Source organism: Coloeus monedula (assembly GCF_965178545.1).
Source record: "Coloeus monedula genome assembly, chromosome: 6".
Lineage (NCBI taxonomy): Eukaryota > Metazoa > Chordata > Aves > Passeriformes > Corvidae > Coloeus > Coloeus monedula.
The window spans coordinates 1,716,040-1,730,373 of record NC_138786.1 but is presented as its reverse complement, the minus strand read 5'-3'; the positions used below and the strand labels follow the sequence as shown (position 1 = coordinate 1,730,373).

At 44.9% G+C, this 14,334-nt stretch overlaps 1 protein-coding gene across 1 annotated transcript; it reads right to left on the bottom strand.

The window, feature by feature from the left end:
• Positions 1 to 4,423: 4,423 nt before the first annotated feature.
• Positions 4,424 to 12,192, bottom strand: LOC309574287 (acyl-CoA (8-3)-desaturase-like; the record flags this gene model as incomplete). Its single annotated transcript, XM_082283802.1, has 12 exons — positions 4,424 to 4,475; positions 4,757 to 4,882; positions 5,559 to 5,638; positions 5,903 to 5,999; positions 6,640 to 6,737; positions 7,023 to 7,099; positions 7,783 to 7,843; positions 8,692 to 8,820; positions 8,977 to 9,078; positions 9,459 to 9,656; positions 10,374 to 10,484; positions 11,947 to 12,192. 12 exons carry the CDS (start codon positions 12,190 to 12,192, stop codon positions 4,424 to 4,426), a joined length of 1,377 nt encoding a protein of 458 aa, XP_082139928.1.
• Between the last annotated feature and the right edge of the window lie 2,142 nt (positions 12,193 to 14,334).

The window sequence follows — 14,334 nt, the reverse complement described above, 5'->3', positions numbered from 1 at the left end:
GCTTCTCCAGGAGTACCTCTCCTTTTCATGGGCCTTCATTCCTAGGTTATTTTCCCTTTCCCAAAATATTTGAACTTGAATATCCAGAAACCATGAGCAGATCCCAGAATCACTTTAGTCGAAGTGAGCTGTGCCAAGAGCTGAGGAAGTTCATGGGCTTGCTGAATGTTATGTGGGGAGAAAAAGGGTGAGGGAGGTTTGGATCAGACTTTCAGTGCTTCAAAGATGTTGGAAAAAGCCCTGATTTCTGAGTGCAGCTCATTGATGGGAATTGCCTCCTAAGCAGTGTGTGGGTATCCATCATTTCAGCTTCCGGTAAACCAATCACATTGCTTTGCCAAATATTCCATACCTGTTGCTCACCTTGCAGAAAAAGGCTGTTTGTTCCCTGTTTGGAGATCTGATCCATGAATTCTCACAGGCACGTGAGTCACCGTTTCCTCACAAAGTGTTTTATGAGGGTGATGAAGCCCTGGCTCAGGTTTCCAAGGGAGGTGGTGGGTGCCACATCCCTGGAATTGTTCAAATCGAGGTTGGACAGGGCTCTGAGCAACATGGGATACTGGAAAATGTCCCTGTTCACTGCAGGGGTGAGCCCTCTCTGCCTCTCTCTGCACTCTGAGTTCAGTTTGCTGTGGGGTTTGGGGCTCAGCCCAGCCCTGCAGAGGTGAATCGATCACTGATGTGCTCTGTGTTCTTATCTCTTGCTGATAGCAAATTACATGAAGGTCTGCAGTGCATGGTAAAGCCTGACCTTTGCCCCCCAGGTAATGCTGCAGAGCTCAGTCTGAACTGATGTTTGGGATCAAAGTTGTGTGCCCATGACACAGGTTGTGGCATGCACTGGTGGACTTGAGCATAACCTTGACTCTGACATCGAGGATCAAACCTCAGCAGTTGCCTAAGGCCATTTTGGACAGAACTGGGAAAAGAAGTAAGGCTCTATTTTGATTATTGTAAATGAATTTGAGGCAGTTTTGCCAGGTTTGTGACATTCAGGATGATGCCAGCTGGGATGGATCAGTAGGATGAAGAAGATTCCCAAAAAAAGCCCGATGTTTGCAAAAGGCTGTGAAGTGGTGCCTTGTTCCACAGCCTGGGAAAGCAAATCAAGGCTGAACGATGAGGCAGTGGTGTAAAAATAACAAGTGAAGTATTTGATAGCTCACTGTTAACGATGACACTTTTCCAGCCTGGATTGCTGAGCAGAGCCTGTGTGGTTTAATTGGCTGATGAAAGCTTAGCCTTGGTCACACTGGAATTGCACCTGACGTCAAACTCCAACCCCAGAGCAGCTGGAAATCTCCCTGCACTGCAGGCCCTCAGGAGCTGGGCTGAAATTTGTTCTCAGACCACACAAGGAAGCTTGATAAACTGATAGTTGTACTTTTTTAATGAAAAAGATGTATTTTTACATCCTGCTACCCAAAGTAGGTGGATAGAGGTGGTCAGGGAAGACAACGTCTTCATAATTTCTTATAAACCTCAGAACTGCCCACCTTGATCTTAATCCATTTCATTCAAATCAGTTCAAGATTCTGAAAGGCTTTTTGCATAGTTGTAATCAAAGCTGGATCCAGTGATTCTGTGATTCAAATACCGTGAATCTCCAATGGACTGAGTCAGAAGGAAATCTTCATTTCCTGTTTCATAGCACGTGATAAACCACAGAAATCCTTTATATAGATCTGCTGTGTCTTAATTTCAGTGTTTATCCTTTGCTTGGTTCTCTCAAGTTCCCCATTTTTAAACTTTGACCAGGATTGGGAACTTTGTTATTTTTTTATTGGTTGGTTGGGTTGTTTTTTTTCCAGTGCAATAAATCCTTGTCCCTGTAATCATTGATTACACAGAAGTGGATTCACCTTCCTACAAACAAATAGGTGGGAACCCAAACTATTGTGTGATTCTCTTTCCACACTCAGGAATCTTTGACCTTGTGCTTGTTTGTTATAAGGTTTATTGAGGAAGGAGGGGGAGGACAGGTACTGGTTGCAGACAAAGTTGCAGTTGCAGCACTCCCGAAGCAGATGAAAACACAGGATTCCTACGTAATCACTGCTCTGGTGTTTTCTACATGGTCTCAACAACACTCTCGACTTTGTGGAGGGAAGCTGGAAAACCAGCAATGAAGAAATCTCATTCTCCCTGCTTCACTTGTTGTGTATGTGCAGAGTCCAAGGTGGCTTTAGCCACTTAGGAAAAGTACTAAAGGATTTTACTGGAAAAATACTTCCCTTTGAGTTTAAACTTTCAGTAGTATTTCCAGTGGGAACTGTCTTCCCTGAACCTCTGATTCCAAGACACTACTGTAAGAAAAGAAGGGAATTTTGCCCTTCAGAGCCACAGGAATCAAGGCTGTATTTCAGAGTAAGCCTGTTAATATTTTGTATTGTTTTCATCATTGTTCACATTTAAGGAAGATACTCTACTGCTGATGCTAATTTTCCTTTCACTCTGTTTTCATGAACCATAACTTTTTTGCAGGAGTGGTTTTCTGGGGTTTTTGGAGTTTTTAAAAATTTGTTCATGCTTACCTGTTGGGTTATATGACTAATTTGTATGTGTTTCCTTCTTTGGGCCTCTCAGTGATATCTTCTTTGTAAAATCTCATCCAGCTATTCAGTATTTTCCTGAGGGAGTACTGGCAGCCTTTCATCTGAGGCTGAAACTGATAAGATTGGTCAAAGATACCCAAGGAAAACTTGGCAACTGCTCCTGTTTGCTCTGCCATTGATCCATATATTGCTTAGGCTTTATTCCATATTTATCCACAATCTCAGTCTTGCTCAATCCTGTTGCACACCTTTCCTTGCTGGAGCACTGTTGGGTCCACAAACAACTGAAACATTCACAGCTCTCTTTTTAAATTGCATTTTGACTTGCAGGGGTCCTGAACTAGGAGCCCAGTGATGTCTAAGGTCCAAAAATCAAATTATGATCTTCAAAATCAGGCCTTTCATCTACCTAATAAATCACTTTCAAAGACTGCTTAAGGTAATTTTTAAAAGGCTTTTTTAAAGTAGTAGAAATGTGCCTGTGAATAACTGATACTGTTGTGACTCCTGCTTTATTTCTTCATTCTCCCACAGAATTTTTGGGAATTGCTTCTTTTACTCCCATGGGCCAGGAATTGTACTTTGTGGTGTTAACCTCTAAACATAATTGCACCTTTTCCAAGGCAGGAAAAATGGTGTAATAGCAAATCTCTGCCTTGTTCTGGCTGACTGTGCAGGGTTAGAGGTTTTTAAGTAATTCAGCCAATCGTTGCATAAGTAGTACAAAGTCCCTTTGTTACATCATCAGAGGTTTTTTTGTATCTTTTTACCTTTTGAGATTTCTATTTATTAACCTTGAATTATTGTAAAAAGTGGTGGTAACTACTGCTATTCAGATGAATGTTGTTGTTCCCACAGTCCCCTTTCCAAAAGCTGGTCTTTTATTTCAGGGTCTGAGTATGTACTCACCATAGTACTCACTTGAGAAAAAGAACAGGCTTTCTTACTAATTAATGGAAAGATATTGTCTCCTCTTAAAGGTGATTCAAAGTACCTGGACCAGCCTCTTTCTCTGACTCACCTTCTGCCCAGCACAGCCAAAATCTGATCTAATCCTGGCTTAGCTGCAAAAGCAACTTTCGGATTTGACCAAATGTCTGTAGGTGATTTATTTTACTTTTGGTTTACCTTTCTGTAGTATAATCTTAGTCCTGTGTAGGTGGGGAATGCACATGGAGTGTACACATGTCTCAGTCCAACACAAAGTACAAAAAAACCCCAAAAACCAGATAAATTTTGAAGAGAGCAGTGGGCTTGAGCTGGTTTCAACCCATGTATTTCTTGGCCTTGTGATGATAAGGATGCTCTAGAGAACAGTAATGAAAACACATTTATGTTTTTATTCACTGCATGTTGCATTTGCTACAGTCTAAGTGTGGTTTGTAGTTTATCCTGATTTATTGTGGTTTAAGCACATTGCTGGAACACCATGTTAATCCAAAATCCTTTGCAGTTTCAAGTTCAAGTAAGCAAACACTGTATCAAGCATTAAACTCTCCACATGAGGAAAACCAAAAAAAACCATAGTCAGAGGACTCTGACATGAGGTTAAGTGTGTGCAGCTGCACCAGTCCATGATCTGACTTGAACCCATGCCCAGACTCAGAAATGCTCAGACTCAGTCAGCAAAGGGCTCCTCCCTCTTCTAACAATTTCACCTTCTGCTTGCCCTGCCTACTCTACATACCTGAACCAGAACCCCAGGAAAAACAAGAAAAATTCAGGCAGCTTCATGCCTGCTGGAATTGTATCCCTCAGTCCTTACTCACTTTCTCCTGCCAGAGAGTCCCTTGTGGTCCCTGCCCCTCAGCTTGCTGGGAATGCAGTCGTGCCAGGCTGTGAATGGTAGCACCGAGCCTTGTCCTTTATTTGTGCAGGTAGGCATCGAGCCAGAGCTCTCCCCAGTTCTTCAGGGAGCTGGGAGAGAGAAGAAGGAGAGGACACATCACAGGGCTGCTCAGGGGAGTGTTGCTGGGGACAAGGGAATGGGGTTTTCTCCATGCTCATTTCCCAGAATCCCAAAATAAGCTGAGCTGGGAGAGACCCACAAGGATCGAGTCCAGCTCAGCCCTGCACAGCACCATCCCCAAGAGTCACCATGTGTCCAAGAGGGTAAAAGGAGAGCAAGACATCTCTTGCTCTTGAGATTCCAGTTTCTCCTGCATTTTTAGGGGGCCAGGGGGGGTATTTTGACTTACTGCACGATGTCTGCGAAGGCCGTGAGCAGAGGCTTGCACTGGTACTCAAGGCCGTGCTTGGCACACAGGGACTTCACCAGAGGGGCCACCTTCCAGTAGTTGTGCCGTGGCATTGTAGGGAAAAGGCTGTGAACAGGAGACAGGCAAGCTTTGTAAGAAATCCTTGTCATTAGTACTTCCCAGGAATCACCCAGCTCACAATGAGAAGGGTCTTGAGCTGTTCCCAGCTCTTCTTTCCCCCTGCGGTGCTTTTAGCACAAGGAACTCGTAGGAATTCCCTGCTTTCCCCCTCTGTTCTTTTCCACAGTTTGTCTCCAAATTAAATGATGCTTATGGAAGAAACTACTTTCTCCTCCCTCCCTTTTTTTCCCAGAAGTAGCCATCTCCATGGCACAGAGAAAGAGATGAGCTCATCCTTGCATATCTCACTCCACACAGTAACAGCATAAATAATCAGCAGAGGTGGCTTTAAACTCCTGTGGCAGACTAAAACCAGGTGCTTCAACCAGGACATTTCCACTGATCCTTGAAACCTCCCATTTGGGATTGATCCTCTTGCTGTCCTTGCATGGATCCCTACCCATGTTCCATTTTCTCTCGTCATCCTGCGGATCCAGTGAAAGTTTTGAATTACATGATTCTCTTTAAGGGTTTCAGTTTTTAAAGACAAACTCATTTGTGCCCCACAACTATTTGTAGAATTCAGAGCAAAAAAAGAATAGGGAAGGAAAAAAAAAAAGAGAGAAGGAAGAATATTTTAAGAGGAGGGGAAACAAAATTCACTCTTGAGGTGAGTACTCACTGATGCTCAATCTGGAAGTTGAGGTGCCCAGTGAACCAGTCATTGAACAGCGACTGCTCCACATTGCAGGTTGCCTGAAGCTAGAGGAGGGGAGAGGAAAGCACAGTCAGAGACAGATCCAAGCATATTTAGGAACCAGAGCTGGACCTGGATTTGATTTTGGATTGCCCATGAGTGTGTCACTGCTGTCCTCCTTTACCTTTTCCATGACTGAATCCATCACCCTGTTAACCTTCACTTCCCAGCCACCAACAGATTTCACCCTAAATGCAACACGAGACTTCCTTATAGTTAAAATTTGTACCTGTATGGCCACAATTCCTAAGAGTGGAAAAATGTTTTACCTGAGTAGACATCCAGTCCAAATTCTTGTCATAGTCGATATCCATTGGGATATGGTTCATCTGTGAGACCCAGACAAACCAGCTGCTCTCCAGCATCCTGTGCAATGAGATGAGACAATTCAGTACTGGGTGAGCAGGTCAGGAAAGAGCCATTGAAGTAACAGCAGAGCCAGACTTAGAGACATGGCTGAACACTAGCCTTGCTAAGCCAGCACCTGGAAGGACTTCCAAAGCCTGGAAGTTTCACACTTCCTTATGAAACTCACGATTATTTCATGTGTTTTGTTGTAACACTGACTGGTGCTCAGCTTGTTGTATCTGTAGCCAAGGCCCAAACTGGTAAGAATCAGTGAAGTGATCCAAATGGAGAGTGTGCTGTCCATTCAAGCCATAGATGCTGGATAATGCCTGGCCATTTGCAAGCCTAGGCTAAGCTGTTTTGGTTAAATGTTCTCTTTAAGTAGCAGCAGATCCAGCACCCAAAGCACTGAATGTTATATAAGGTAGATACTTTGCAATTTGGTCAGCACTCAGTGAAATCTCTTTGCTGCCACAGCCAATGGGGCAACATAAAACTTGTACTGGCAATTGAACAAAAGAATTTATGAATTAAAAAGCAGGCAAAAAATGAGGTGGTAAAGGAGAATTTGGAAATAAAAACGTAGAGAAAGGCAGGCAGGTACAGAGGGAAAGAATGCAGGGAGGAAAGGCTGGACAACCTTCTAAAGAGACATTACCTGAATATAAAATAATATGCCAGGAGACTCTTTGTTTCTAATAATGATCCATAAGTATAAAAGAATCGGATGTAGAAGGTCAGCATCCAGGCCAGGTCCTACCAAAACCAGAGATAACAAGAAAAGCAGGTCATTATAAACTACATTTGCTTAAGTTGCTTTTTAAGTTTCATAGTATAGGTATAAGAGAACAATCTACATTCAGCTTTGACAGTTTCTTTCCTGAATAGAATCATCTAGAGCAATCCAACACAAGCCAATGATACTTTCTCACAGCTTGCTGTGAGAGGTGAATCTGAGCATTGCTGCCCAGCAAGGAGGTGGCTCCATGCTCAGAAGGAAGGTTGAAGGTCCCTTTTGGTCACACAAACAGCAGAACTTACCACCCAGTACTTCTTTGTGTAGGCAATGTAGAACGTGTGGCAGTGGAAGTAGGTGGGGAACAGGAGCGGAGGAAGAGCTGGAAAGAAAAATTCATCATCACTGGTGACATCATGGACTGAGTGACAACATCAGCCTGGAAGGGAAGGGTCCTGAACTGCTGCTCAGTGTGGAGAATATTCCAGGTTAGGATGTTGTATTAGTGCCTTTAAACCTTTCTAGGGCTGTCCATTAATCTGAGAGTTCTTACAAACCTCAGATTTCATTTTAGGTTCTTGACTGAGGAACAGCCTCAAATGATTATTTTGAGAAGTGGCTTCCACAGCCCAAAGCCTATCTGGCTCCTTATTCCTCTGTTCAAAGCAGGACAACAACAGGAATGAGTATGAAATCCCTTTTCTATCAGCGATTTGGGGTTGAAGAACTCAAACTCAACCCTCCAAAAGGACATCTCTCTTGCACTTTAAACAACCCCAAGAAACCAAATCAAACCAAGAAAACCCCAAACCCTCAGACTTTGATACCACTGAAAGATGTGGTATGACATCATAACCAGAGCCATTGTGGAGGATGTGGGAGATCTGGAATAGGATGGGTCAGGTCTTCAACTCTTCCAAAAAATCTGGTTGTTATTATTATGGCTTTTTATTGTGTTCTTTGACTCAGGCACCTTTGTTTTTCTCAAGTTCTACGAGTCAAAAGCAGAATCTCCAAGCCCCTTTAGCACCTCTGAGGGAAAGGCAGGAAAATGGAGATACTCACTGATGAAGAAGTATTTGTGTTGGTGGTTGTAGGGCATGTATTTTTTCTTTTTGATCCCAAGCTGTGAAAAAAAAACCAGAAAAAAGAAAAAAAGAGTGGAGACTAAGCAATTTGCACAGGTAACTTGCTCTTTTCCATTTATTTTCCTGAGGGACTCTTATTGCACGCTTCCCACAACCCTCATTCCTTGTGTCATGATTCATTTTGTGAAGAATTAGATATATCAAGGCTAAGTTATATTAGTGGTCAGAAATACGTATTTTCTCTCTTTTTTTTCTTCTTATTTCTTCTCTGATTCTCTCAACTTGAACGGCAGTTCCACGATGGCATGGAGAAAAATATTTTACTGCTGTAGCTGTTGTGATGGGTCTCAAGAACTGATGGGATCTACAGCAAAAGGAGTTCAGCACTCTTATGTTGTCACTCCTGGAAGGGTCCAAGCAGGACAAACTGGGAATATCCTACATACTCCAACAAATTCTGCCCAACTGGAGCTCCAGGAACAGCCCTGGGTTATTCAGTCCTGCTGTTCCTGTCACAGCAAACTCTCCCAGAAGACATGGACACACCAAAGCCACCCCTCTGACTGAGCCTCAGACATAAATAATAAAACAATAATCCCAGGCCGAGTGCAGCCATGCCTTACACTGACGTTTACAAGTTATCTAATGATCATTAATTACTGAGTTGTTGTTCTAGGTCATTAGGTTTCTCCAGCCATTAATGTGCTGGTGGATTTTCCACTCTATATACAATGCCCTTACATCATGTCTAATCTATTTACATCAACGTGTCAGCTGTTCAATATTCAATTCTTAAAGGGACTTAATTGAACTGTGGAGAAATAAATCTCTTCACAGAAAATGCCATCACACCTTAGTTTTACACTTCCCACACCCAAACACTGACCTCCACAGAGAATTTCTTCCCCAAAGTGAAGAGGAAAGGGTGCATATCAATGTCAGGGTCCTTGTGGAAGCAGTTGGGTTTGGCGTGGTGCTGGGAGTGCAGGAGAGTCCACCACTTGGCCGAAGCCCCCTGTTCAAGGGAAGAACAAAGCACAAAAAGCACTTTCAGAGCTAGAATCCTCTCAGTTCCTGACTCTAATCCTTCCCACAGTGCTACACATGCTCCAGAGAGTCTTCAGAACACACATTTTTACAGGAAAACCCTCCAAAGTTTTCAGGGACTCACAATCAAATGGCACATCACAAACTTGTGCAGCAAGTGGTTCCACTTGGTCTTCCTGAATACTGAGAGGTGTCCTAAATCATGTTGTAACCAGGAAGCCTGGACCTGGAAGAGGAGAAAGAAAACTTTGGGAGGGGAGAAAAACCAGGAGTTGAGGCCAGGATGGTGCCACATTCATCCTTTGCTTTGAAATATCAAGATTTGATTCTCAGACACTGCTCCAAAGTCACCAGAAGAAAGGGACTGTGAAATCCTGACACTCTCAAGGCTTCCCCCAGAATATATCTTGCTGAAAACAATCCCAAACTAAGTGTAGTGTGAGCTCCCCACGTGCAGAATTTCTTCTTGGTATCCAGATAACGGCTGTGTTTTTATGGCAAAGTGAAACTGTGCCAAGTGAGGAAACAAAGGACAAGGAACTGCTTGTGTGTGTCTGTGTGTGTGTGTGTAGGATGCAAGTCCATGGCATGGAATTCATTGCTCACCTGGGAAATGGTCAGCACCAGCAGGGAGAAAACAAAGGGCAGTAAGGATGTCCCAAAGTAGAAGAGGATGAGCCAAGCAGCTGTATCCAAGAGCAGGATGTGAGCCAGGAGCAGGAAGAAGAAGAGTTGGTTTGGCTCCAGGAGTCCCATTCTCTCCACTGTGGCATGCAATTCCCGGAAGTCTTTCACCAGCATTTCCTGGGGGAAGCACCAGGGTTACAATTCTCTGGTTTCAGAGGGCACCACTGCAGCCTCATAACCCAAAAACCATTTTAATGGCAGGGAGAAAGAGCAAAGGATCTGGCTAAAAGGGCAAGAGCTGGGTCTAATAAACATCATCATTGCTCTGCTACAGCTTTTTGCTGAGGAGCCAGAAGCAGCCATCACAATGTCTGCATCCCAATCCCTAAAATAAATCCTCGGTGCTTCTTCCATCAAACCCTTGGCAGGCAGCAGAGGGCTCAGCTGGAAGTTGTGTCTAGTGGAAGTTGTACTTTGTGTGCGTGAACTTCCCATGCCACCTTGTGGTAGGTCTTTGGATGAAATGATTCCTTATATTTGTCTTCACTTTTCCCTTCCCAGGATTAACAGGGGAGGGTTAAATGCACCTACAACTGAAGGAGAGTATTTATTCTCCAAGACTATTCCTTTTCCTTTTGGTTAGCCCTTCCTCAAAGCAAGAGAAAGAAGCAGTGATAACTCTGCTAATAAAAATTCGTCTTCAGGAATCATTCTCAACCACATAACGTGGATTTAGGCTCATATTCATGCATTGTTTCTAAGCAGGAGCACAAAAAAATGTGAGGAAGCTGGATCCCCTTGCTCCAAAAGCTGTGCTGACAGAGAAGAACAAGGTGTAATCTCAGAATATTTCCCTTTAATCTCCTTTGATCTGATTTGTGAGGACAGACTTACATTTTTAGTGGGCTCAACGCTGGGTTGGTCTGGTGCCAGCTCCCCGATCTGCAGTGGCTTCAAGTACGTGCTCACCAGCACCTTGTTGACATGGAATGCCACAAAGGCATCCTGCAAAGGCACAGGAGTAAAGGAAAACATATCCAAATCTTGTTTAAAACATTTTTTTTTTGAAAAAAATTTAAAATTACCCTTTAAATCACTCCATTCCTGGAAGTGTCCAAGGCCAGGCTGAAGCAACCTGGTCTAGTGGAAGGTGTCCCTGCTTTTTTATCCTTTGTGAGAGAACACCACAACATAAAGCAGCACCAAAAGGACTCCCATAGTTTCATGCAGTGTCACCCTTACTAAAATGGTGGCATTAATCATACTTGTTTTTTTCATTCTTCAGGTTTCTTTGCTCACTGAGAGCCTTCTGTGCTTCTCATCCTCTCCTGAGTTGCTACCTTTCATGGGTCTATGCTTTTGGTTAAAAACCTTCCAGTTCAATTAAGACAATTTCTTAATTTTTCGTAATATACATCCAAAAGACTAAGCAATGGACCTAATGCAAGATGGACAGACACAAAAGTGGCTCAAGGCCTACAGGGCTTAATGATCTGGACATGGAACCAACCTACAGGGAGCGGCTCAGATCCCAGAAACAAAATACCTGGTTCATCCATTGTCTGGGATTTTCCAGCCTGCTAAAATGAAAGAAATCTGGCAGTAGTAACTCGAGAAATGAGTGATGGAAATTACAGAATGCCAAGTTCAATTAATATACAATTTGAAATTTAAACTTGATAGACTGAAAATTATTTTGATTTCCACGATCCTCAAATATCCCTTACATATGGAAAAACTTACTGCAGCTCACAGTAACTGCACAAGCAAGACCAGGAGATAAGAGGAATCCTGCAGACTTAAGAATCACAGAATGGTTTGGGTTGGAAGGAACTTTTAAAGCTGATTTTGTCTAACCCCCCTGAAACCAGCAGAGACATCTTCAACTACATCAGGTTGCTCCATCCAACCTGGCCTTGAGTGTGTCCAGGGATGGGGCATCTCTGGGTGACCTGTGCCAGCGTTTCACCACCCTCATCATCTAAACTTTCTTCTTTATATCCAATTCAAATCGACCTGAGTTTAAAGCTATTCTTTATCCCTTTATCCTGTCTCTCCAGGCCCTTGTCCAAAGTCCCTCTCCAGCTCTCCTGGGGACCTTTAGGTACTGGAAGGAGGTCTGGGGTCCTCCTGGAGGCTTCTCTCCCCTGGGCTGAACACTCCCAGCTAGCAGAGGTGCTCCAGCCCTCTGAGCATCTCCATGTGCTCCTCTGGCCCGGCTCCAGCTGTTGCTCTGATTTAGCTGGAGCAACAGTTCCGATCCCATTCCCGCCGGCAGCATCTCCTCATTTGCCCTTTTCCATGGCATGGGGATGGCGAGGCTCGCACGGAGCGGTGACACTTCGCTCCCTCGACCCTGTCCCATACCCCGATTCCCACTGAGGTCGCTCCCAAGCCCTCTCCGCACGACTTTTCGCGGTTCCCCTCCTCCGGCGCATCCCGGCTCCCGCATTCCCGCTCCGCTCACCGTGGCGTCCTGCCCGGCGTGGCTGACGAGGAGCCGGGCCCCCCCCGGGTGTCTCCGGCAGAAGTGGCTGATGTCGTACACCTTCCTGTCGATCACCAGCCAGCGCTCCTGCGGCGCCGGCCCCCGCCCGCTCCGCTGCCCGATCTCCTCCCAGGTGAAGCGCCGCATCCCCGCCGCAGGGGCCCTGTCCTTGTCCCCATCCCTGTCCCCATCCCGCACCTCCCCGCCACCCCCCGGCGGTGCCATCCTGCCCTCCTCCCTCCCGTTGCTCCAGCCCCGCATCCCGCTCCGCCGCGGCATTTAAGGGAAGGCCCGCCCCGGCTCCGGTCCCCGCCTCCTCCACCAGCTCCAGCTCCTCGGGGTTGGGTTTTCCCCCCCAAAAATTGCCCCTTTCCTGCCCCGGTTCTGCATCCCCAGGACCCAAAGCCCCGCAGTACCCGCAGGTGCGGGGTTCCTGACTGCTTAGCGGGGTTCTCAGCAAGTTCATCCCGTTCCCAGGACAGGCTCAGACAGGGAAAACTGCCCTTAAAACACTCCTCTGATTAACCAGAAAAAAATAGTATCACTCTGCACCTTCGCTTTTGATGTTGAAGTCCACGAACCCCCTGGATGAAACATGAATTAAGCACATTCTTATGCCCTGCTGAAAACAACCTGACAACTGAAGCACACCAATCTCCAGAAAACTCTGTATTGTATCTAGCACCTGATGAAACCCCGTATTTCTTTATGTCCAGTTTTCCAGCACTCACAACGAGCAGGGAGCTCCCACAGAGCCCGTGGCAGGAATTATCCTCAAAGCTCTGCCCTGGGTGCTTCTGTTACCACCTGGGATAAACCTGGGATGGCACACATGGAATGTTGTCCCATGTTCTAATGGCAGGTTGTGAAACTGCTCTTTCTTTCCCTCCCACTGCCCCCTTCGTGTCTGTAAGATTATTTATTAGACTTGAGGGTTCCAGGAAATGAGCATTAATTGCAGAACAACACTTGGTGCCACTTTTCCTTTCCCTCTGAACAGTCACAGCATCCACACAAATTTCTCTTGTCAAAACAGACCCAATCTTGAAAATTTAAAACCGGAATTGACTGAATGATTTCTTAATCCTGTAGAAAACCACCTGTTAAAATCTACATCCACAACAACCCAGATGGAGGAGGCCACAATTAGGACAGGGTTTTCAAAGTACATGAATTAATTTATCTGAGTTACTGTCTTTTGATGATTAATTTGAATTAATTGCTTTACACTTATAACCTTTCTCACACATCTACTTGCCTTTTTTTTCTCAGTGCTTGTTTGCTCTTGAGCCTGCTTGTGCTGATAAATCTCACACTTGATAATGATTCTGCAGTCTAAATTTCCAAAAGGAATGCTGATGAAAAGAAGAAATCTCATCTAGTTATCTCAAGTTGTTTACACAATACTTCTGGCTCTTCTCCTTTATAGGAAGGTGTGAAAATCCTAAAGCTGATTTCTCAGCCAAGCTCCCAGAGACAGCCAGTGCAATAAGGTGCCTTAAAAGGAAGTTTAATAATTGTTATGATCAATCAGTTTCTTTGCTTCTCCCCTGTCACAGTAGGCACCTTTTCCTCCTGAATCCTGGGCTTTGCCACCCCTTTAGGCTCACATTTGGTGCTTTTTGCAGAATGTGTTTTTGTAACGTTTGAGATAAGCCACCTCCACGACACTGGCACACACCTTCAGGAGTGCAGCACAACTCCTTCCTTTTAGCTTTCCCTCCTACCCTGAACACTCAATATTGAATATTCAGCAGAGAAGGAGGAAGAATCCAGTCGCTCCTTGTCCTGTGCTCATGGCTCCTTAGCTGCTTTATGGAATTAAGGTGGGAAAAGACCTCCAAGATCATCGAGCCCAGCCTTTCTCTGACCCTAAAATCCTGCACAAGGTTAAATACTTACTCCCACTGGCTCAGTAAGGCAAACAGGGGAAACTTGCTCCCCAGAGGGTTTTTAGTGTATGGGGCACACAAAATAACCCCAAATACCACAACTTCCTGTGTACAATTCCCATACCTAAAGGGACTCCAAGAGAGCTGGAGGTGGACTTTGGACAAGGGCCTGGAGTGCCAGAACACGGGGGAATGGTTTCAAACTGAGAGAAGGCAGGGTTAGATGGGATATTGGAAAGAAATTCTCCCCTGTGACCATGAGGAGGCCCTGGCACAGGCTGCCCAGAGAAGCTGTGGCTGCCCCATCCCTGGAGGCATTCCAGGCCAGGCAGGTCAAGGCTTGAACCTGGGGATTTTAGGAGACAAACAAGAGCTTAGCTGGAGCTTCAGATTTTTTGAAAACTGCCCTCGAGCACCCAAAATGGTAGCGAGGTTTTAAGACCTTATATGGATTTATGTCAAGCCCTTGGATAAC